The 25,296-nt window shown below is 37.1% G+C and overlaps 1 protein-coding gene across 20 annotated transcripts in view; it reads left to right on the top strand.

Moving 5' to 3' along the window:
- The window catches only part of Cdk19 (cyclin dependent kinase 19), a 183,978-nt gene that overhangs the window by 81,769 nt on the left and 76,913 nt on the right, over positions 1–25,296 (top strand). The window contains exon 2 of one of the 20 annotated variants that reach the window (XM_013068969.3): positions 10,750–10,860. The exons of the other annotated variants lie outside the window; for them this stretch is intronic. Within the exon in view, the coding sequence (XP_012924423.3) occupies positions 10,819–10,860 (42 nt within the window). The 5' untranslated portion in view covers positions 10,750–10,818. The remainder of the gene's footprint in view (positions 1–10,749; positions 10,861–25,296) is intronic. 20 annotated transcript variants of the gene reach the window in all.

Raw genomic sequence — 25,296 nt, 5'->3', positions numbered from 1 at the left:
AATAGATGTGTAGTTTAAGTATTTTATCCCTTCCATGAAAGGATAATATCAACGTATAATATTAAGATTTCTATTAAAAAACTACTAGAAAAGGAAAGCTAGGTGTGGTGGGACACACTTGTTTCTAGTAGCTTTCAATAATACCATAAAATTATCTCATCAGTGGATTAATCTACTATCTGAAGTTGGCAAAACAAATAATAATCCCAATCACTCTTATAGTGAGGAATGAAATCTTGGTAGAGTTTGGCTTATGTATTTTGTTAATTTTGCAAGATTCTGGGAAATGATAAGTCAGTGCGTGGGGAGGAACCTCATAGTAGAAATTTTTATTTCCAAAACGTTGAAAAGGTACAAAGAGCCAGCTCACAAATGGGATTTCTAGTTCTTTGGTATTTGTGCTTTACTTATATGTTTGGTCATGAGTCTTTTGAAAGCTTTATGTGTGTGGTGGCGCTGAGGGAAGATAGTCATAAGATACTTAAAACTTTCTCACTTCCCCTACTGTAGGGGAAAAGACTAGTTGGCGCTTAGTAGCATCTTTGAGTCCCTGTGTGTGGTTGTTGTAACTCTATTACTTCTGTGAAGGACTGCTGAATTATTATTGAAGACTTAGTTTTCTGCTGTGTTAGTATCTCTCCTTATTAGGAGATGACTGGTTTTATTTCAGTTCTCCTAAAAATACCAATTTTATATTCTTGTCTAAGCAAGTAAAGTTAATTGGCTGTTGGACCCTGAGTTTTAGTGTTATTTTTCTCTTGAATAATATTGAAGCAAAATTGTGCTGGTGATATAAATGAAGAGTAAAGGACTGAAAATAAATCTGATGCTGGTATGTGACAGGCTTAGCTCAGAGCCTGAACATAAATGTGCAGGTAAATGTTGTTGTTGTTAGACATTTTCTTGTCATGGTACAAAATACCTGACACCCACAAATGAAAGGAGGAGAGGGTTAGTTTGGCTCAGTTTCAGAGGTTTCAGTCCTTGAAGTCGGCTAGCTTCCAGGGAAAAAACAGCATGGTGGAAGGGCCTGCCTGGCACAGAGAAAACTACTCACATATTGGCCAGAAGTAGAGGGAAAAAGGGAGGAGCTGGGGAAGGAGATGTACCCTGGCCTGTCACACCCTTTGTGACCCACCTTCAACTAGGCCCTACCTCCTGACTGCCAAGGAAACAGGCCATACAGCACATCACAGCTTGGCCAGATTCTCTCTTTTTTTCTTTTGGTAACGTTTTAAGGTCATTCTCAGTTCCATTCCATAACCAGAACATCAACTACATCTCATGAAATGTTGTTTTTTTTTGAATTAGAATTTATTTTTGGAATTTTGGAATTTTATTTTATTTTATTTTAGGTACTGAGAATCAAACTCAGGACCTTGTGCTTTTGAGGGAGGTGCAGTGCCACTGAGCTAAGTCCCCAGCCTCTCTGGAAATGTTTTGACCAATAATGTTTCCAGACATATTCAAGAATCTTACAAGTTATATTCTATAAATATGTTCGAATATTGTATGTCAACAGTTTTATAAATTTGGAAATTCTTCCCAGAAGTTGTTTAACAATAGTGACTTGCCATGATTGTCATGGGCATAAAGTTCCTGATGTGTGGCCACACATACTGCATATCCTGTAGGTTAAGCAGTCAAACATTCCATCAGGCAGCCTCTCCTACACTTCAGGGATGTTCCTGGGACAACACCCTTCTTGACCCTAGAGCAGTAGTGCCTCTGAAGAATTATAACTCTGCAGTGTCCTTCAGCTGAAAGAACACGATGACAGTCTGAGGAGATTAGTTGTACAGCCTTCTACTCTGGGGACCTGTTGTCTTAGAAATACTGCTGAAAATTCCTGTTTGTCTCAAACAGAATCTTCTGTCTTTTTTTTTTGGTAATGGGGATCGAACTCGGGTCCTTGCACTTGCGCAGCAGGGGACAAAACCACTGCACTAAATCCCCGGCCCTCTTCTGTCTTGACTATTGCCCAAGTATACAAGTTCTTAGCAGAGAAAAAGAGATAAAATAAAAAGTGGCTTGTAGAGAAGGGAAGAAAGAAAGAGAGAGAGAAAGAATCAGTGGGTAGGAAAGAGGGGTGTTGAGCAGGAGGAGTCTGACCCTGGCACATATTTTAGTGGTACTGTGTCCTATGTCTAAGCTCTAGGGTTACAGTATACATTATTTTTACTTTTAGTTTGTCCCTCACATTACTGTGGTTACTTGGGTTTGGAATTAAGCATCTTTCTCAGCCTGTGCAATCTCTTATTTTTTTTGCCTACTAAAAATCACTAATCTCAGCCATAGTGGGTGGCACACACTTGTAAATTCCAACTATTTGTAAAGCTAAGGCATTTGTCCCCTCCAAATAGATCAGTTAATTAGTAGATATTGCTTACTAGTTCTTGCCCTTGCTAAGGCAATACAGAGCAATATTTTCAGGACTATGGAAGTCTTTTTAAGTCAGTTTTTGAAATATCAAATGGCTTTTTCCTCAGGAAACATTGGTATAAATGATGCTTAGGATACCAGTCTTATCTCATCAAAAGTTGTACTTAAAGAGACTGAGGCAGGATGATTGCAAATTTGAGGCCAGCTGGAGCAATTTGTTAAGACCCTTTTCAAAATAAAAATTAAAAGGGGGGTAGGGGGCTGGAAATGTAACTTAAAAGGATAGAACACTTTGAATATTGAGGCTTAAAAATATCTCAGAATCAGAAGAAATTTAACTGTAAACATAAATGAATTTTTGTTTCTTGAGACAGGATCTCACTGTAGTTCAGGCTGGCCTTAATTCACTTATATAGATCAGGATGTCTTTGAACTTGCAGCAGTCCTCCTGTCTCAGCCTCTGCAGTGCTGGGATTATAGGTGTGCACCACCATTCCTGGCTAGACATAAATGAATTCTTGAATAGCAGTTGCTAGTGATCTAGGGAAAATTATTATAATCTATTGAGTTTACTTAATATTGTTTTTTGTTAATACCATTCAGAATAGTCTTTTCTCCCCTGCATCCTATTTGCATGTTATGAGACAGTGTATTATGGGCTTATTTGTACTACTAACTGGGTTAGTTAAACTAGTTAAGAAAGCTGAGTTAGAACTTGCTCTATAAGTTTGAGTTTAAATATCTTTTGGCGCTTATCTCTAACTTTTGAAAGAAATTTTCATACTAACTTCATATTAGGAGATTACTGATAAACTTAATCCTCTAACTACCCAATTCAGCATGACTTCCTTGCATTGTCTTTGGGATGATTAGGATTGGCAGGAAATAAATAGCCACTATTACTACATCCTTTTTAGTTAGCCAGGTTAAGGTGAACACAGACAAACAGAAGAATTCATTGAGATTCCTCTCTCCTGCTGGGAAAGGTAGTGTGTGCCTGTAGTTTGAGCTACTGAGGATGCTGAGGTAGGAGGGGCGCTTGAGCCCAGGAGTTCAAGCCCACCTCAAAAAATCAAACCAAAAAACAAGGTAATTCCTTCCTACCCTCCAAACAGTTTTAATGTCATAAATTCCAACAAGAGACCCTCGATTTGGCTCTTGAGTACCCTGATGAAAGAAGAAATGTGGTTGTAGTTACCTGTAGCAAGGCTTATGTTAGACCTGCCCAGAACCTTCTTTATTCACATCAGTGGAAGCTGATTTCTCTCACTCTTTATATTCTGGATAGCTACTGCACTCTGTCCGGGACCTCATTGTTCTTAATCCTACTGTGTAACTCGGTGGATCAATAGTTCTAAATTTAGAGATAATTCTGAGGCCATACTGATAGAAAATGATGAGTCGAATATGGGCCACAAAGGGGAGAAAGGTGGGAAAGATTTGTCGATTTCTTTGACTTTGGCAGCTAATTGAATAGATGGCAGTGACTATGAGAAAGGAATTGTAGAAGAGAACTAGAAGTGGGGAGAGAGAGGTTTATATTTTAGGACATATTGACTTGGAAATTCCATTGCGGTAGCTAGAAGGCAAGGGGAAAGGAAAGCAATGATCTCATAATGAAGATGATTATAAGAGTAACGTGATACAGCTATTTCCTTCAAAATTGATTGAGAAAAACTTATTGAGAAAGACACATTTTCAAGTATAATCCATTTTACAAGTCCATGAATGCATTCTGAAAGAATACTATAAGAGGGCCGGGGATTTAGCTCAGTGGTTTCGCCACCTGCTACGCAAGCGCAAGGACCCGATTTCGATCTCCGGTACCAAAAAAAAAAAAAAAGAAAAAGAATACTATAAGTAAGTTAAGTGAGACCACCTAGGACATGATGATGTCAAAGTTTCATAGAAGCCAGGGTGAGTGACACATGCCTGTAATCCCAACACTATGAGAGGCTGAGGCAGGAGGATTGCAAATTTGATCCTAACCTGGTCAACTTAGTAATTTTAGTGGAACCCTGCCTCAAAATTGAAAAAAGTAGGGGTGGAAGTGGGGGGTGGGGATGTAGTTGTATGTGAAGGCCATGGGTTCAATCCCTAGTACTGACCAAAAAAAAGTTTCATAGATAAGAAAACATTTAAGATAGCCTTGAAAGGATAAAATAGTATGGGAGAGAAGAATAAGAATTCAAACAGTAAAATGGAAAGAGTCAGTGAAAGAGGGATGTTTGGTGTTGGGATGGTCAAACCCAGGATGGTCTGCTACAGAGCTACATGCCCAGCCCTTTATATTATTTATTTTGAGACGGGGTCCCACTAAGTTGCCCAGGCTGACCTTTAACTTGCAATCCTCCTGCCTCAGCCTCTCAAGTAGCTGGGGTTATCAGCTCGTGACATATGCCTAGCTTTTCCTGTTAGTTCTTAAAGTGTCTTCTATACGTTTCCTTCTAAATACAGAAAAAAAAAAAGGTATGTGAATTGCTATTGATGCATGATTATAATATGATTATCATGGTTGCATCTTGAAATCCTAAGATTATCTTTCTTTTCCCAGTCAGATGGGAGAATTTCCCTTTGTTTGAAACCCTCTTTGTTCTTTGAAGCAATGGCTGTTTAAAAATGATATTAAAATCCTGTAGCAACACCCTACCAATTTCTTATGGCAAACACTGAATCTTTTAGAAGGCCTATTGAAAAAGAGAAGTGCTTTATTTTTACTCCAAGTTGTAAAATTCTGAGTGTATAACATCAAGCCAACAAAACATAATTGTTTATTTTTTCAAAAGCATTATTAAGTAGAATGTAACAAAAGACTTTTTCACATTGAGGTGAAGTGAGCTTCTTACTGTTTTTTGCTTTTGTAAAAATTTATCTTTTGGGTGGGGGATTTAGCTCAGTGGTTCCGCTGCCTACCTCGAAAGCACAAGGTCCCGAGTTTGATCCCCAGTACCAAAGAAAAAAGAAAAAAACAAAACAAAACAAAAAAAAGTTTATCTTTTAAACTTATTTTTCTTTGGGGAAGAAGTGTTGGGAATTGAACCTAGCTCTTCAACCAAGAGCTCTACCAGTGAGCCATATCTACAGGCCTGAACTTGTATGAAACCAGTATTTCCCCCCTCATAATTAGACTTCAACAAATAAATAAAACTGAAATACTTCCAGATTCCAATTTTTTTGGTGTGTGTATACATGCGTGCATGTGCGCGCTACGGGAACCAAACCCAGGGTGTTTTCTACTACTGAGCTACATCTTAGCTCTTTCAATTTTTAATTTTTGTTTATTTATTTTTACAATTTTGAGACAGGGCCTCACTAAGTTACCCAGGCAGGATTCAAACTTGTGATCTTCTTGCCTCAGCTGCTCAATTAAGTAATTTTAATGTTCTATTTAGAGTGGTGTATGCGACTGTTAACGCAATGCCCATAATACCTAGGAATTTCCCAACTTCTTAGCTGCTTGATAGATTTTGTTCAAGATTTCTTATTCTGGTTTTTTTTTTTTTGGCGGGGAGGGTACCGGGGATCGAACTCGGGACCTTGCGCTTGCGAGGCAGGCGCCCCATTCTGATTTTTTAATTGGTCTACTAATTGTATGAATTACATTATCCATTTTATGTTGTTTTTACTATCTTTAGTAATACTTAGATTCTTCTCAATATTCAGTTATTTTTTTTAAGATTTTAGAAAGCTTATCTGTAACTAAAATTATGAATCCCATGTGTTTCTCTCTATTCACTTTAGTTTTTTTCTCTCTAAATTTGGTTTAATTTCTATTAACTTGGACCTGAGATTTTTCAACATTTTAAAGTCTTCAGCTAGTTTTATATATTCTGGTTGGTTACCGTTCTCTTTCTTTCGTTTTTGTGAATTTTGAAAAGTGGATTCCTAAGAGGTTCTTTGAGACTAACAAATATATTTTATGGATATTGTTTTAATTCCTTTTAACTATTAGCTCATTAATAAATTCCACATACTGAAGATATAATACCAAAAAACACAAACAGTCATAATTTTGTCCTCATAGAACTTACATAGTGGGTATCAGTTGGAGACCCTTGATTTTGTTCATTTGGCTCTATTTATCTGTATATCCACAGTGCCATTTTGAAGGACTCCACTGGCAGGTACTTTCCCCATATCTATATAATTTAGAATTCTGGATGATGTTACGTATTTCATTTTCCAACTAGGTGTTTGTACATAAATATTTCTGTTGTACACTGTGGTTTTATATATATATATAAAATATATACAAAAATATAATATATAAAGTATATTACACACACATATACAGGTACAGAAACAAAAGATCTTATCTAGCTCTGTATCTTTTCCAGTTAGCTTTGAAGAGCTCATTTATGCAGTAGTTCAAGGTTTACCCTGTTTGATGAGCACAACCTCTTGCTTCAGGAGTGGCAAGATGCTAGAAGAGCATGTAGCACAGAAGTACTGTTATGACTGTCTTTAGAAGGTACATATCTACAGCTGTGTCACCCTGAACATGCCCAATTGTGTCTGATCTCAGAAGCTAAGCAGGGTCGGGCCTGGTTAGTAGTTGGTTGGGAGAAAGTAAATTCTTACACAGTAGTCAAGTGTAGTACTTGCCACTATGGTATGTTTTAAAATCAGGATTTTATAATGACATTAAGGATAAAAGCTCAGAAATTTTTTGCTTTATGCATGAATAAAGCATAAGACTTTAGGAATCTGTGAACTAAAAACTAGTACATAAAAAGGCTTTGATATTTTTCTGTTTTTAAATTAATTTTTATTTTTTTTTAATTTTTATTTTTGTTTCTTGAAAAATGGTCATGCTCTGTAATTCAGGCTGGCTTTAAACTCACTGTGCAGCCCAGGCTGGCCTTGAAATTGTGGCAATTTTCCCACCTCAGCCTCTTGAGTACTGGGATTACAGATGTGCACCACCATGCCCAGCTTGAAAATTGGCTTTTAAAACATTTTTTAAAGTGTTTTTCTGTTTTGTTTTGTTTTGGTTTTGGTTTTGGTTTTTCAGTACCAGGGATCCAACTCTGGTTCGCTTGCACTTTCGAGGCAGACAGGGCGCCACTGAGCTAAATCCCCGGCCCTTTAAGTGTTTTTAAAGACAAGGTCTCTATATGTATCCCAGTCCGGCCTGGAACTGTGTAGCCCAGGTTGGCCTCAAACTCAAAGTGATCCTCCTGCCTCAACCTCCCAAGTGCTGGGATTACAGGTGGGCATGGCATGCCTGGTTTAAAACTTTTATTTTGAAGACAAGGTCTCATCATGCAGTTCAGACTAGCCTTGAACTCACTATTTAGCCCAGGCTGGCCTTGAACTCATGGTGATCCTTCTGCCCCAGCCTCGTTAGTGCTGGGATTACAGCACCATCATACCCTGCTAAAACTTTTTTTCCTTAAAGTCAAAATTACTTATTTTTTCTTTCCCCTTCTTTAAATAAGTGAAGGATATTATGGATCACTAGTCTACTCAGATTATGTAGTTTTCATTATTGCTACATGTGGAGACTATATATAGTTGGACATTAGAATTAGTAAGAATCAGTGAAAATTGCTATACCATCTTCATTTTTGTAGGATCTAGTTTAAATTTTAAAAGATCACACACAGAGATAAGAAAAAAGATTAGGAAAGAAAAAGGGAACAAGAGAAAAAGCAGAACAAAACTTCTGTGTTCTTTGACCTTACTCTAATGATTGGATGGGCAGTGACACAAAAGTCATGTACTTCTTGCCTGGTGAGGTTCTTGTTAATAGAAGCAGGAAGCCAACAAAGCTGAAGAAGCCTTTTATATATTCTCAGGAAGCAAGCGACCTAGATAGTGTGAATCTTTTTGATAAGAAAGTGCCAGAAAATCTTAACTGAAATCTGGGTTTGCCCCAACACAAAGGGCTTATCTTAGAGAAGTGGTGTGATTTGGGAGGATTTGTGAACCCCTGTAGATGGTTTGTAGCTGGATGCAGGTAAACAATGTAGGTCTCTTTCTAGAATTGTTCCCGCTTTTTTCCTCTTGCAATATCTCAAGTCATGGTCTGAATAGTATTGGCAGTTAACACCAGTTCCTTTCAGCATGTAATAGAGTGAAATTCTGATGCTTCTTAGTAAAGCCAGCTTTTTTCTGTACCTTTAAGAGCAGACTGATGTCATAAAAGATTTTTTGTTTTATGAACCTGGTTTGGAACCTGGAAAGATCATTCAGATACAAAACAGTGAAAAGTGCCTTGCCAGCAAAACTGATCAAGAACCTGGTAACACCTCTGGTTTTGGTGCTTTGGGGAAGAAGCTCCTCAGGTTGCTATGAATCACTCAACAGCTTTTATGTTGGCCTCAAAGACTCTGCCAGAGATCCTTAAAGAAGTCTTGTCCAAGGTCTTGAAAGTTACACACTTTATCCTTGTTAAGGCCCTGAATTGTTATCTTGTCTGAAACTCCTCTTGAGAAATGGGAGTAGAATATGAGGTTATTGTCTATTGCAGAGAAGTTCCTTGATTCGCCAAAGAATGTCTCAAAGCACCGGTGTTACCTTGGGATCTGGGTTCTTGGACAGGTTCCAAGTTCTTGCACACAACAAACAAAGTATTGGACGTTGTACACAAAGTTAAGGAAAAAGCAGCAAAGTTTAATGAAGTTTAAAGAGGAAAGGTACGCTCAGAGCAAGAAGATTCAAACCTGTGGAAAGGAGACCAGCAGGAATTGAATAATGGCACCAGGTGGAAAGGAAAAAATGTCCTGGGTGCTGAGTGCAGTTAGGGATTTGAAATGGGCGGGGCCTATGGCACCTCCCATTGGGTCTTTCAGGGGTGATTGACAATGTAATTGACTGGGTGCTGAGTCAGGGGGTTGGCTCTGGGGGCATTGCCCAAGTTCAAGGGAGCAGAGGGATAGTGGTCCCAGAGCTCCATTTGTACTATCCATATTATTGGGAATTGTGATTCCTTTTGCTGCCACGTAATATCCGGAGTTAGGGGTTTCAGGACACTGTGGCAATCTGTTGGATTGGTAAAACTAATGGTTGTTAAAAGCCTTACTGCTTTATTAGTCGAGCTCCAATAGCAACTTTCTAGCTGAAGTGTATTTTTATGGAATATATATTTTATTTTGAATTTTATGCCTTTTTAAATTTAAACATCTTTTTCAAGTTGGGAGAGGGCAGTATGTTCTCACTAATGTATTATATATTTAGATTTATTTTTGCTCTTTGTGCTTTTCTGTGTTTCATGCTTTCCCTTCCCCTTTCTGATTTCTGTAATATTAATCAAGTTTTTCTTACTTGCTTTTTCGTCATCTGGTTTGAAAATGACTTATATTCTTCCTAATTTAGTAATCACTTTTGCATTTTTACATGTATATTGCCTTAAATTAACCAGGTTTACTCAACTTCTTTTTTTTTTTTTTTGGTACTGGGGATCGAACTCGAGACCTTGCGCTTGCTCAGCAGGCGGCGAAACCAGAGCTAATTCCCTTGCCCTACCCAACTTCTTTTGCTTCATATGAGAGAGAACTTTAGAAATCTTCATGTCGAATTTCTCCTTAATGTTTTATTTCTATTATTTTTATTCCACCTTGATTTTACTTAGCCCATCCCCCACTTGTGTATTTTTATTTTAGTTTCTTTATAGTCAGGACTTACTATTTATGTTTTACTTTGCATATACTTTTGACATCTTTAGGTATGTTTTTCAGTGATTCTTTCAGCAAAGACTTATGAATGGACTTTTTTTTCAGTTTTTGAATGAAAGTATCTTATTTTGCTTCCATTACAAAATATAATTTAGGGCTGAGGATTTAGCTCAGTGGTTCTGCTGCCTGCTTTGCAAGCTCAAGGTCCCGAGTTCAATCCCCGGTACCAAAAACAAACAAACAAAATATAATTTAGCTGGATATAGAATTAGAAGTTTTCCTTCTTCTGTAGTCCTCTGGCTTTGGTTAATGGTGAGTGTATTGAGGAATATAATTATTAGTTTTACCTTTCTAGGTGATTTATTTTCTCTCTGTTTGATTTTTAATTTTTTTCTTTGTTTGATATTCCTCACACTACACCTCACAGACCCAGGAGGTACAGCGAGCTTCTTTACTGCTTTCCCAAGCTAATGAATATAGTTTTTCTATCCCACATTTCCCCGGCACTGTAGTTTTTCCTAGATTCTGAACTTTGTGTAGGTGGCTGAATCTCCGCCTCAAATTTGTGCACATATAACGTCATCTTCTGTTCTTGAGTAGTAATTTAGAATGGCAGCTCCTAGGGCCTGTATCCAGGAATCTAAACCTGTTGATTGGGGATTAGATTGCAACACACAAATTTGGCCAGGGGTTGGGGGTTAAAGGCAAAATACTCAGACATAGCACCTGTTCAATTTTTGTCTTTTAGATTCACCATTTAAAGTGTGTTTAATGGAAGGAAAAGAGGAAAATAATACAGTCTTTAAAAAGATGAGTTATGATGAAATCAGAGACTTTGGAAACAAGGAGACTTCACCTTGTGAGATTTTCAGTGTTATTATGAGTGTTAGTTGAAATGTATAATATGTTCACAGCTCTAAGTTTTATTAATTCCTTTATTCCATAAAGAGATTTAAAGTGCTATTTTGATATATACATAACCCTTGATTGGTGATATACTTGGGCCCCTGTTTTATATTTAACTTGAATCTGTCAATCTGAGACCATGCTAGGCATGTCCAAGTTATATACTATTTTATTATTTTATAGTTCTTTATACATTAGTAGAAAGAGTCTTTTTTATAATCTTAAGGCAGTGAATCTTTAGCCTCAGTAACACTTGGGATTGTACAGTGTATGTTGTTCTCACATCATTTGTTAGATATTTTTTTTTTTTTTTTTTTGGTACAGGGGATTGAACTTGGGTCTTTGCTCTTGTGAGGCAGGCGACGGAACCACTGAGCTAAATCCCTGGCCCTAATAGATATTCTTCTTCTTTTTTTTTTTGTAACTTTTCAAACTGAAACAGATACATTTATCAATTAACTAAAATTTCTAACTTTTCAAACTGAAACACAGATACATTTATCAATTAACTAAAATTTATAACTTTTTTTTTCTCTTTTTTAAAAAAAAATTTATTTTTTTTCCCCATTAACTTTATTGGTACATTTTAGGTATAAAATACAGTTACATTCATCATTGGGATCTTCTACCATTACATGAGTCTCTTGGTTCTTATTTTTTTCCCCCTTCCCTTGCCTTCCCTTCACCCCCTCCACCCTTTCCTATTTGCAAAGACCTTGTTTCCATGTTTTTCCTCTTCTCATATTTTTTCCTTTCCCTTTTTTCCCTTCCCCTACCCCTCCCAATTCCCCTGTTCTTTTAGACCTTTTCTTCCTGTTACACAATATCAGTTATACATTTTTTCAATTACAATATTAAGATCTAGTAGACATTACCATAGATTTTACAGAATTTAAAAGGATATAGAAAGCATATTACAAAAATCTTTCTTGAGATAAAATTTGACAACTTCTAAGAAGTACCTTGGAAGACAAATTAATGAAACAGACTCTGGAGAAAATATAAAATTTGAACAGCACCTATTACAGAAAGTATATTCCTAGCTTGAAAACCTACCTATATGACAACAGCAGGCTCATAAACATTTTAACTGATAAATTATATCAAACATTTAAAGCAGAAAAAAGAAGGAACACTTCTCCCTTCATTTTAGGAAATCAACATTGTGCTAATCCTAAAACTGGATAAAGATAATAGAAGAAAAAAGTATGAACACAGATAGAAATTTGTTTAACAAAACAAACTCTTAGAAGTCAGATCTGGCAGTATGTAGAAAGTGGTTTTATTATAGGGATGGCAGTGTTGGTTCAGCATTGGAAGATCCACCCCCAAAAGTAATCATTTTTTTTGTTTTGTTTTGTTTCGTTTTGTTTGGTACTGGGGATCGAACTCGGGTCCTTGCGCTTGCGTAGCAGGTGGTGAACACACTGAGCTAAATCCCTGGCCCGAAAGTAATCATTTTAACAGAGGAAAGGAGAGAGCCATATGATCCTGTCACTAGTTGGAGAAAGAGTATTGGACTAAATTCTACAGCTGTTCATGGTAAAAGCTATCAGGAGACTAGAAGTAGAACAGAACCTTCTCAACAGATCAAAGACATGTACTCCATACTTCCAAAAAAACCTCCTGTGAATGGAGACGATACAATGCTTTCTCCCTAAAGTGGGGAGCAAGGGGATATATGTCTACTCTTCATCTGTCCATTAGACTTTGAAACATAGGTCTAAACCAAAGTAGTCTGGCAATAAAATGACACAACTATGATAGGATTGGCACGGCAGAAGCAAAATCTTTAAATGTAGAAGAAATGATCATCTACAGAGAAAATACTAAGAAATCTCTAGGAGCCCCTAGAACTTGTGCTTGAATTTAGCAGGATTAGAAAACACAAGGTATATATAAAAATTCAGGTCTGTGTATACTTGCTATAAATGAAGAACTGGATATTGAAATTTAAAAGTTATGTAGGAGTACAGAGGACCCAGAAAAGTAAAAAACAAAAACAAAAACAGTGTTGGAAGACGTTTAGCATCCAATTTTAAGACTTCTTCTAAAGCTACAGTAATCAAGGCAGTGTTGGTGTAAGGAAAGACATATAGATCATTGGAATAAAACAAAGAATCTAGAAATAGAACCACACATATATGGCCCACTGAGTTTTGAAAGATTATTTAACATTAGCATTTTATAGAATATAAACTCAATTCAAGAGCCGAGGAAGAGATAGTGTCTTCAGCAAACGGCACTAGAACACCTAGTATCTGTATATAAAAAATTAACCTCAACCCTTTTTTTCCATACATGAAAATAACTTGAAGGAATCTATGAACCTAAATAAGAAATCCTAAAACTATAAAACTTTAAGAAGCAATTATAAGGGAAAATATTTATGAATTCAGGGTAGGCAAGAACTACCTAGGATACAAAAAACATGATGTATAAAAGAAAAAAAATTGATAAATGAGATTCCATCAAAATTTAGAACTTTAAATGACATCATTAAAATGAAAAGTCCTTAAACAGACCATATTTGCAATGCATATAACCTGTGAGCAGAATATAGAAAGAATTCTTAGAGCTCATTAAGACAACCCAATTAAAATGTAGACATAAGATGATAAATAGCCAGTATAGCAAAAGGAATGGTGTGCAACTCTAGAATCAGAAAAATACTAATCAGTACAATAATAAGATTGAATTATACACTCATTAGGGAGATGAAGTCAAAAGTTTTCAAAGCCTTGTCATGACTTTTTCTTTTTGTTGGATTCTCCCCCTTTGCGTTTAATTTGTCATGCCCAATGGATTCATTCTGCGGGGTTTCCTGGGGTTGTGATCCTTGTTGTCTTTTCCTAGGGTATTGTCTGAAATTTTTGGGGGTGCTGATTTGGTATTCATGAAGTTCCTGAGGTGCTCTTTATCATGAAAGTATCTTATTTCTCCATCAATTTTGAAAGATAATTTTGCAGGGTACATCAATCTGGGTTGGAGGCTGTTTTCCTTTAGGGCTTGAAATACATCACTCCAAGCTCTTCTTGCCTTGAGGGTTTGCATTGAGAAGTCTGCTGTGATTCTGATGGGCTTTCCTTTGTATGTGATTTGTTTCTCTTCTCTCACTGCTTGTAGAATTTTGTTCTTCTGTTGGATTTCTGGAATCCTAACTATTATATGCTGAACTGTAGATTTTTTTTTATTAAGGCTAGCTGGAGTCCTATATGCCTCACTTATCTGTATGTCAAGTTCTTTTCCCCTCCTTGGGAAGTTTTCTGCCATCATCTCTGTGAAGAGTTTTTTTATGTCATCTGCACTCTCTCTTCTTTCTTCATTGACTCAAATCAGTCTTATGTTGTTCTTCTTTGCATCGTCTAGCAGCCGCTGGATTGATTTCTCATGTTCCCTCACAATTTTAAAGCCATTTTTCTTTTCCTCCTCACTAATTGCAATTTTATCTTCTATATGTGAAATTCTATCCTCACATTGGTTCATTCTGCTGCGCAGACTTTTGATGGAGTTTTTCTTTTTCTTTTTTTTTTTTTGTTACCAGGGATTGAACTCGGGTCCTTGCGCTTGCGCAGCAGGTGTCGAAACCACTGAGCTAAATCCCAGCCCATTGATGGAGTTTTTAATCTCTTGGAAATCTGTTTGTATCTGTTTTATGGATTCCATTTGTTTCCTATGGTGGGATTCCATCATGTTCCTCAGATCCTGTATTTTTTTATCTGTGTCCTCTCTAGATTTCTTAATCATGTCTTGCACCATGAGCAAAATCTTTGCTGCTATCTGAGTAATGATTTCTGATTTCATTTTTCCCAGATCCCCTTTTGTTGCCAGTTCAGGGGGTCCAGGTGGTTGAGTATCAGAGTGTTCCATCTCATTTCCCTTTGAGGTTGCTGTAGGTGATCTGGAAGTCTGTTTTTGAGGCTTTTTTATATGTCTTCTCATTTGCGGGGGGAGTGCTTCTGGCGCCCACTTGGCTCAGCTTCTCTGCCCAAGGAGCTTGGGATGGTGGTGGGGGAGCTTCCTTCTGGGTGCTGGGACCAGCTCAGCTTCTCTGCCCTAGAAGCTTGGGATGGTGGTGGGGGAGCTTCCTTCCAGGTGCTGGGACTGGCTGAGCTTCACTGCCCTAGGAGCCTGGGATGGAGGCAGGGAGCTTCCTTCTGGGTGCTGGGACCGGCTCAGCTCCACTCAATTTGTAGCTTTCCAAACTGAAGGCCCTAGGGCCATGAGTCCTAGCTCCCTCACAGACAAGGTTCCCACCTTCAGGGGCAACCACAACGGGGACCAAAACCATAGATACTCTTCTTAATCATGAATTTTAAATTAAAAGTTTGATGAAGTATTTGAGTTCATAGGCAGTCTAGTATATTAATTCATTTATCATTACTTTAACAAAATACTAGAGACTGGGTAACTTTATAAAGAAAAGAGTATATGTTCTTAGTTTGGAAGCTGAGAGTCTAAGATCATGTGGCCTTGTTTATTTGTCCTCTGGTGAGGAGGGATTAATGGTAGATGGCAGAGTGATAGATCACATTGTCAGATGGGAAACTGGAGAGGGCTGCAGAGATCAAGCTGGCTCTCAGAGCAGTTTATTCTCATCAGAACTAGCATAAAGTCTCATGCTGAGGACACAGCCCCAATGATTTAACAACTTCCCACTCAGTTTCTTCTCTTAAAGGATCCACACTGTTTGCTGGCATCTTCCCACTAACGACCACTCCTCCAGTACATGAGCCCTTGGGGACAGACCACATGTAAAGCATAGCACCCCATGATCAGTACAGTTTATAAATAATCATGATGTTTATGGCTTGCTTATTAATTCTGTACTATAATGTCATGTTAAATACTCTGATAAAAAATGACATGTCTTTGTATACTTATGATTTCCTTATACTTTGGCATCTTCTATTTTTTAAAAGAATGTTCTTAAAAGTTGTGTTAGTATTGTACACATGTATCAAATTAATACACTGTACTCCATAATTTGTACAATTAAAATAATAATTATAAAAACTTAAGTATGTGAGGTGGTAAAATTTTTATCTTAATTTAATTATTCTACAACAGCTACATATACCAAACATCCCCTGTTGTGGTGGTGTACACCTTTAATCCCAGCACTCTGGGATGCTAAGGAGGATTATAAATTCAAGCCCAATGTGGGCTCAAAAAAAAAAAAAGGGGCTTGGGGATGTGGCTTGGTACAGAGACCCTAGGTTCAATCCTTGGTAACACACACACATAGACACACACACACACACGCACAAAATCCCATTGTAGTCCATAAATAATATCCAGATACTATTTGTCAAATTTTTAAAAAGTTAAAAGTGTTAGATGTGGAACTAAGGAAGTGTTTTACATCTTTAATTACCTTTTCCCTTCTATAGTCTGTTTACCCCAAATTCAGAAGAGAAATTATTATATAATTTGTTTCATTGAGCCTGATGGCTATAGAACATAATTAACATTGTTATGCTTCTTTCCATAGAGAAAAAGTTTCCTTAGTAAGTGTAATTTTGTTTAGGAAGCATGTCATTGAGTAGAGTATGTCCAGAAATAACTCAAATAATTCTTACAAAACAGTGAGGTTCCATTGTTTTTGGTTTTGTGGGTTTTTTTCATGGTGGTAAGTGTCCTGGGGATTGAACCCAGGGTCTTGTGCATGCCAAGCACACACTGCCACTGGGCTGTAACCCAGCCTTAGTCTATTTCTTTTTCTATTTCTTTTTTCTTTTTTGAGACAGGGTCTTGCTCTGTAGTTCACACTGGCCTTGAACTGACTGTGTAGTTGAGGCTTGTCTTGAACTGCTGACAGTCTTCTGCTTCTGGAGTGTTGGGATTATAGGTGTGTGCCACCACACCTGGCTAAGACATGATGTTTCTTAAGTATACAAACATGCTGCAAAAGGGAATCTTGTATGACATTTCAGAGTTCAGAGACTGATGAGTTATTTAAACAACCTTGTGTCCAAAACAGTGACATATAGATACATGTCACTATCAAATAGATGATTTGTAACGTAAGAAATTTTATCTTTAATATTTTTGGGTCAGCCCAAAATTTGCATATATGTAAAAATTTTAAGGATGCAGTAGCTTTGTAAAATAGTCTTTCTAGCAAGATTCTGAATTAGAATTGTGAATTAGATTAGAATTTCTGCTTTTTTAGCCTTTGCGCTTTCATTCTGTGATTACATAGGCATTATGTTCTTGTGTAGATAATTGGAAAATACCTTTTTCCCTCCAAGAAATTTCATTTCTATTAATAATGAAGCTATGTAAAGTCTAGTTGCTGATTACATAATAAATTTTTAACACTTACATTCTGCCTTCCAGATCAGGCAAAGCTTTTCTTGGTACTTGTTTCTTAAATAGATTTCAAATGGAAGGGTAACAAAAGCCAGTTGGGATGTCAGCTTGTTATTTAAAACTTTTAGTTATCTGTAAAGTTGAAAAGCTTTGACTTCTGAGTCCAAGGTAGTGATTTACTTTGCACTTTATCAGTTTTTTTTGTTGAAACACCCCAAATGGTAGAATGTGAAAAACATTACTCTTATAAAATGAAAGAAAGATCTTACAGTATCATCATGTTGAGGAGCTTTGGAAGGAAATAGTAAAGGTAAAAGCACAGGCAGAGTTACATCAGCTTGTCAGTTGCCAGTCAGAACTTTTGAAGGGAACTTGCTTAGAACTCTCTGTTTGAGGGAAACATCTATATTGCCCAATAAGGTAGGAACCAGTTGTAAGTGCTTGGGGGGGCTCCAAATGTAATCAGGAACTGAATAAGTACCAAATGCTAAAAGGGGGGTTTCTTTGAGCATTTTTATCTTAAGGAGCTAATCAGATAAATGTACAAAGTTATGTTATAGCCTTTTTCTAATATTAAAGCATATATAATACTGGAATAACATAAGTGTACTATTTAAAGCAGCCTGTTTCATACCCAGATAATGGAATACTAGGCAGCCAGTAAAATCGCAGATCAAGGTAAATGGTTATTGACAGATAATTTGTTTACAGTATGTTAAGTGAAAAAGGCTGGTTACAAAACTGTGGTTGGTATGTTCCTAGTTTTTTGGTAAAAATATATGTTTGTACATACGAATCTACATGGATACGTAGATCTGGAACTAAGGCATCAAAAGACTAATTCTCCTTTGGCCATTTGTTAGCTGTGTGACTATGAATAAAGTACTGTTTTTAATCTCTTAGCCTCCTCAGTTTTTCCACTGTAAAAGAGAAATTTAAAAATAGTGCCTTCTGGCTAGAACTGCTATCTTCGGGTAATTTACCAACATGACTAATGCAGAGAAAGAGGAGAGGTGGCCAGAGTATGTGCTTTAGGCGTTTTAGAAAGTGGAATTGTTCCTTTGGCCACATACACGTGAATGTACAACAAAGGTGCTGTTGTCGACATCAAGGGAATGGATACTGTTTGAAAAGAAATGCTCCATGAATGTTACTGTGATGGGACTGGAAGAGCCTTAACTCCAGTGTTCCCTAACATGCTGTTGGTATTGTAAATAAACAAGTTAAGGACAAAATTCTTGCCAAGAGAATTGATGTATAGTTTGAGCGTATTAAGCATGTTCGGAGAGCCAAGACAGCTTCCTGAAACACATGAAGGAAAATGGTCAGAAAAGAAAGAAGTCAAAAGAAAAAGTACCTGAGTTTAGATCAAGCTGGCTTTCTTCACCAAGAGAAGCTTATTCTTTGAGTATCCACGGAGAGGGGCTTGAGCTGCTGGATCCTATGCCAGTGGTAGTGAACCTGTGGCATGCATGCCGCAGGGGGCTGTTATCATTGACTCTAAAAGGTTTACCATAACTGTGCCCTGTGCCCTATGAATTCATGGCCTAATGGGTAAAAACAAAACAGACCCCTGGACTGTAAAAAAAAAAAAAGGAAAGAAGGAGACCAAGTACCCACCTTATTGGGTTGTTGCTTAGCATGATGCCTATATTATCTTGCGATAAAAGCATAATAAATTGTAGCTGTTTTGTGGTCTTGGTCATTATTAGTATAGTATATGTGTATGCATATGAAAACACTGAGGGAATATGTATCAAAATGTTAACAAGTTGTCTTTGGTTGGTTGGATTACAGATAATTTGTATTTTCTTTATGCTTTTCTGTGCTTCTAAATCAGGTCTTGTATTTGAGCCTATCTTATTTTAAAATTTAAAAATGATTAACACTTTCCAAGTGCTTAAGTTATTAACATAAGATATACCAGTTAAGCAAAAATGATTTATGATGAGAGGATAAAAGATTTATGACTTCTAATATAAATTTCATGTCTATTTAGAATTGCATCACCATTTTTGTGGCTATATGAAATCTGTAAAATTAAAGCCAATGAAAATACTAGTGTAATTCATATGCATGCCTACATGTAGAATTATAGTTTTAATCACATTTACAACTGGGAAGGCAACATCACATATACTGAGTTATGTTTTAACTTGCATCCTTCATAATCTGGGCAAAGACTACATTTATTGCCATTTAAAAATGATTTTGTTTTGCAATTGCTTATTTCTGTGGTTCAGATTCAGTAGTTCTACTGGTGATTCAGGGGGAAAATCTATAGACATCTAATTAGGGTATTGTTTTGGTGGATAGTTTTGAATTTTGTATTTCTAAAATTTTTGACAGCAGTCTTTTATATTTTACTTTGCATGGAGTCCTCATTATGTGTCAGCTCTCATACTAGGCTCTGGAGAAACTTAAATTTTAAAAAAGAGGTCTAGCTCTTGGATAGTCTAGTCAAGGAGATAAAGAAACACCTAAAACAATTAGATGTTACCAGTGTATGATAGAAGTGAGTGGGTACAGAGGAATACCATTAAATCCATGGTCGATTGTATTTTGAGAGGGGTGTGTGTTAGGTAGGGAGAGAGGAAAGGACCAATAGGAAAAAGCTTTACAAAGGACTGAATGCTGGAGCTGAAGCTTGAAAGTGAATATTTGCAGGCTGGGGTAAAGACTTTGGTGCAGTGAAGCAGCTATAGTATGAGGCAGCATGCTGCACTGGGCAGCCTAGAGCTAATTTAGTGTTGCCGAAGATAGGATGCAAGCAAGAGGCTAGCTAAGGAGAGAAAGCTGGAGAGCCAGGTCAAGGAGCTTCAGTGTTGAGACTTGCAGAGCTATTTTTAGGTTAAGAAAAACTGCAGGCACAGTGCTATTATTTTAATTAATCAGGTCTTTTAAAAAGTGCCTGCTGGGCATGGTGGTACATCCTGGGCACTTTGGAAGGCTGATGAGGCAGGAGGATCACTGTGAGTTTGAGGCCGCCTGAACTACATAGCAAGACTTTGTCTCAAAAAAGGGAGGGGAGCACATTCTCTAAATTTCATAGATCTAGAGTTGAGGTGTTCTAAAACATGGGTGTTTATGTGGACTTTTTTTTTATGATTTCAGTCTTACTGTACCACTGCCTTAACAATGAAACTGTCTTGATAGCCTTAGATTTAAGAACACCCTCCTGAAGGATTCCTTAGCTGTTGTGTCCTTCCCCATTCCTAATTCTGGCCTCTCCTTATCACCTTACCATACCAGCCTCTGAGTTCTGAATTGTCTTTTTGTCATTGCTATGAGAAACATCTTTAAGGAGTTTGTGAGTTTAGGTGTAAGAGAGGAAGCTAGCAAAAGGTGCAGTGGGTTAATAGCTGTTTTGCCAGTCCACTTAGATGGAGGCCATTCTGTTTTGTATTATAATCCTATGTTGCTTGAATTTTTTCCTACTCATTACCAATAAAATATTCATTTGGGCTAAAATTAGCAAATAATCCCAGGAAGGGTCATATGTGAAATTTGACTAGATGTTTACTCCATGGATTCTTCTGTCTCCATACTTTGAAAATACTGAAGGCAGTGAACATGCCAGGTATGGTGGAGTACACCTGTAATCCTAGCTTTTGGGGGCCTGCTGTAGGAGAATAACCACCACGAGTTTGAGGCCAGCCTGGGCTACATAATGAGTTAAGACCAGCCGAAACTACATAGTGACACCCTGTCTCAAAAAAACAAAACAAAACAAGTGAACAAGACCAACACAGTATCTATTTTCATGGAATTTAAAGTTTTCGTTTTGAGCCGTTCTTCCTAAACTTAAGTATCTCCAATAGAAGTTGACAAAACCAATAGCATTTTCCCTTAACATTTAACTTTATTTCTTTTATTTTGCTCCTTATTTATATTTGGGTTTCTCATATAAGATAAATCATGTAATATTTAAGCTTGTGCATCTGATTTATTTCACTTAACATTACGGTCTCAAGGTCCAACCATTTTCCTCAACAGAGTAGTACTCCATTGTGTATAAATACCACATTTTCTTTATACATTCATCTGTTGATGGGCATATAGACCACTTCCAAGATTTAAATATTAATTGAGCTGTTCTAAACATAGATATGCACATATCACTATAATATGATGTCTTTAACTGTTTTGGGAAAATACATAAAAGGGGAATAGCTAAGTCAAATGGAATTTCAAGTGTTAGTTTTTTGAAGAGTTTCCATACTGATTTTCATAGTGGTTGTATTAGTTTACTTTCCACCATATAGAAGGGTTCCTTTTTCCCTGCAGCTCCTCCAGCCTTTGTTGTCTGATTTCTTGATGATAGGCATTCTTTCTGTGGTAGGATAGAATCTTAGTCTTGTTTTAATTTACATTTCTGTAGTGGCCAGAGATTTTGAATTTTTCTTTCATGTAATTATTGGCCATTTGTATTTCTTCTTCTGAGAAGTGTCTGTTAATTTCAGTTGCCCATGTTTTGATAGGATTTGTATTTGGGGAGGGGCCTAATTATTTGGGTTCTTTATATATTCTAGATATTAGTCCTCTGTTTGAGGAATAGCTGCCCAAATTTTTTCCCCATTCTGTAAGTTATTTCTTCACCCTGTTATGCAAAAGCTTTTAATTTGATATGATCTCATTTGTTTCTTGGTATTATCTCTTGTGCAATTGAGGTTCTGTTCAGAAAGTCTTGCCTTGCCTCTCCCTGCATCTTCAAGAGTATTACCTATTTTATCTTCTAGCAGTTTGTTTCTGTTTTACTATTGAGATCTTTGATACATTTTGTATATTAGTTTAGTACATGGTAAGAGATATGAGTCTAGATCCAATGTTCTGCATGTGCATAGCCAATTTTCCTAGCACCATTTATTAAAGAGACTTTCAGTGTAAATTTTTGGCTCCTTTGTGAAAGGTTAGGTATCTGAATATCCTTGGAATTGTTTCTTCATCCTCTATTCAGTTCCATTCATCCACATATCTTGTTTTTGTGCCAATACCATGCTGATTTTCATCACTGTTGCTTTGTACTCTAACTTGATTGTGATTCCTCCTGCCTTGCTCTTACCCAGGATTGATTTTGCTGTTCTAAGTCTCTTCTGGTTCCATATAAATTTTAGGATTGTTTTCTCTAGTTCTGTGAGAAATGGTATTGATATTTTTATTGGGATTGTGTTAAATCTGAGTATCAGTTTTGAAAGTATGGCTATTTTGACTATATTAGTTTTGCCTATACAGGAACAAGGGGAAACCATTTTCTGATGTCCTCTTCCAATCTCTTTTTTCAGAGTTGTGTAGTTTGTGTTGCAGAGGTCTTTCACTTCCTTGGTTAGGTTAATTCTTACATAATTTTTCTTGATGCTGTTGTGAATGGTATTGTTTTCCTAATTTCTTTCTCAGAGAGTTCATTATTAGTATACATGAATACTATTGAATTTTGTGTGTTGATTTTGTATTCTGCTACATTGCTGAAATTGGTTATTAATTCCAAGAGTTTTTTGGTGAAATTCTTAGGGTCTTCTATGTGGAGTATCATGTCATCTGCAAGTAATGATAATTTGATTTTCCTTTCCTATATATACATCCCTTTCATTTCTCTTTTGCCTGATTATTCTGGCTGTTTTGAGAACTATATTGCACAGTATTGGTGATAGCTGACATCCTGTCTTATTTGCAATTTTAGGGGGAAAGCTTTCAGTTTCTCATGCTGCTGGTTAGTTATAAATGCCTTTTATCAGATTGAGATAAGGTCTTTGTTTTTTTAAAAAAATTCTTTTATTGGTATATTTTAGGTATACAATACATTTACATTTCTCATTGGGAACTTGTACCTTTACATGATGTATCTTGGTTCCTATTTTTTCCCCATTCCCTGCACTCCCTTCACCCCTCCACCCTTCCCTATTTACAGAGACTTTGTTTCCATTTTTTCCTTTTCTCATAATGTTTTCTTTCCTTTCTTTCTGTTCCCCTACCCCTCCCACCGGCCATACCCCTTTGGACATTTTCTTCCTATTTCACATTATCAATTATTCATTCTACTCATTGGTACATTTTAGGTATACAATATAATGACATCCATCATTGGAAATTTGCACCTTTATGTAATCTCTCTTGGTTCTTTCCCCCCTTCCCCTGCCCTCCCTTCAACCCCTCCATCCCTCCCTATTTACAAAGACTTTGTTTCCATTTTTCCATTTTCTCATATTAATTCCATTCCCTTCTTTCATTTCCCGTACCCCTCCCATTTCCACGTCACCTTCCCCTTCCCCTTGCCCCTTTTCTTCCTATTTCACATTATCTGTTATACCTTTTAGTCCTTATTTACACTTTCAGTTTCTCACACTAGAGAAACTATTCGTTATTTACACATGTGTGTCCTATTTATTTCACTTAAGGGTATGGCCTCAATGTGCATCCATTTAAACTATAAATGTCTCTAATTTCTCATTTTTTTTGGCTGAGTGTAGTACTCCATTTTATAAAAAACCCCACATTTTCTTTACCCACTCTCCAGTTGATGGGCAATTGGGCTGTTTCCAAGTTTGACCTATTACAAATTGTGCTGCTATGAACATGGGTGCATATATATCCCTGTGGTATGATTCTTTTAATTCCTTAGGGAAAATACCCAGCAGGGGAATAGCTGCGTCAAATGGGACATCCAGTCCTAGTTCTTTGAGATATCTCCATACTGATTTCCACAGTGGTTGCACCAATCTGCACTCGCACCAGCAGTGGAGCAGGGTTCCTCTTTTCCCACAGCCCCACCAGCATTTGTTATTGGTTGATTTCCTGATAGCAGCCATTCTTTTTGGAGTGAGGTGGAATCTCAGTGTTGTTTTCACTTACATCTCTCGAATGACCAGGGATGGTGAACATTTTTTCATGTATTTATTTGCTATTTCTACTTCTTTGTGTGAGAAATGTCTGTTCATTTCAGGTGCCTATTTTTGGATTGGGTCTTTAAATTTGGGAGGTCTGATCTTTTGAAGTTCTTTATAGATTCAAGATAGTAGACCTTTGAGGAAGAGCAGGTGAAGATTTTTTCCCACATTGTGGGTTGTCTCTTCACACTGCTGGTGGTTTCTCTTGCTGTGCAGAAGCCTTTTAAGAAGAAGAGATCCCACTTGTTGATTGTTTGTGCTAGTTCACGGCAACTGAGGTTTTGTTCATAAAATCTTTTCCTACACCGATGTCTTCAAGGGTTCTACCTAACCTCTGTTTCATCTGGTTCAGAGTTTCTGTTTTAATATTTAGATCTTTAATCCATTTTGATTTTAGTTTAGTGCATGGTGAGAGATACAGGTCTGGTTTTAATCTTTGGCAAGTTGAAGCCCAATTTTTCCAGCACCATTTATTAAAGAGGCTGCCTTTCCTCCAGTGAGGGTGTTTGGCTCCTTTGTCGAAGATGAGATGGCTGAGTGTGTCTGGCGTTGTTTCTGCATCTTCTAATCTGTTCCACTGGTCCTCAGGTCTGTTTCTTTGCCAGTACCATGCTGTTTTTATCACAGTAGCTTTGTAGTAGAGTTGCAGGTTGGGGATTGTGATACCCCCAGCCATGTCTCTGTTACCTAAAATTGCTTTTGCTATTCTGGGTCTCTTCTTGTTCCAAATGAATTTTTGGATTGTTTTCTCAAGGTCTATGAAGTATGCTGCTGGGATCTCAATTGGAATTGCATTGACTCTCTATAGCAGTTTTGGAAGTATGGCCATTTTCACTATATTAATCCTTCCTACCCAGGAGCAGGGGATGTCTGTCCTTTTTCTGATATCATCTTCAATCTCTCTTTTCAGAGTGCCACAGTTTTCAGATAAGAGGTCTTTGATTTCTTTCGTTAGGATGATTCCTAGGTATTTCAGTTTTTTGGATGCTGTTGCGAAAGGAATTATTTGCCCTATTTCTCTCTCAGTGAGTCTGTCATTGGTGTAGAGGAAAGCTATTGATTTTTGTGTGTTGACCTTGTAACCAGCTACTTGACTGGATTTGGTTATTAAGTCTAGGAGACTTTTGGTGGAGTTCTTGGGGTCTTCTATATAGAGTATCATGTCATCTGCAAATAATGACAATTTGACTTCT

This window comes from Heterocephalus glaber, unplaced genomic scaffold, assembly GCF_053883595.1.
Source record: "Heterocephalus glaber isolate CG9 unplaced genomic scaffold, H.glaber_assembly_v1.0 deba00000942, whole genome shotgun sequence".
Lineage (NCBI taxonomy): Eukaryota > Metazoa > Chordata > Mammalia > Rodentia > Bathyergidae > Heterocephalus > Heterocephalus glaber.
The sequence above is the reverse complement of the archived record's forward strand: the minus strand, read 5'-3'. Positions and strand labels throughout refer to the sequence as shown.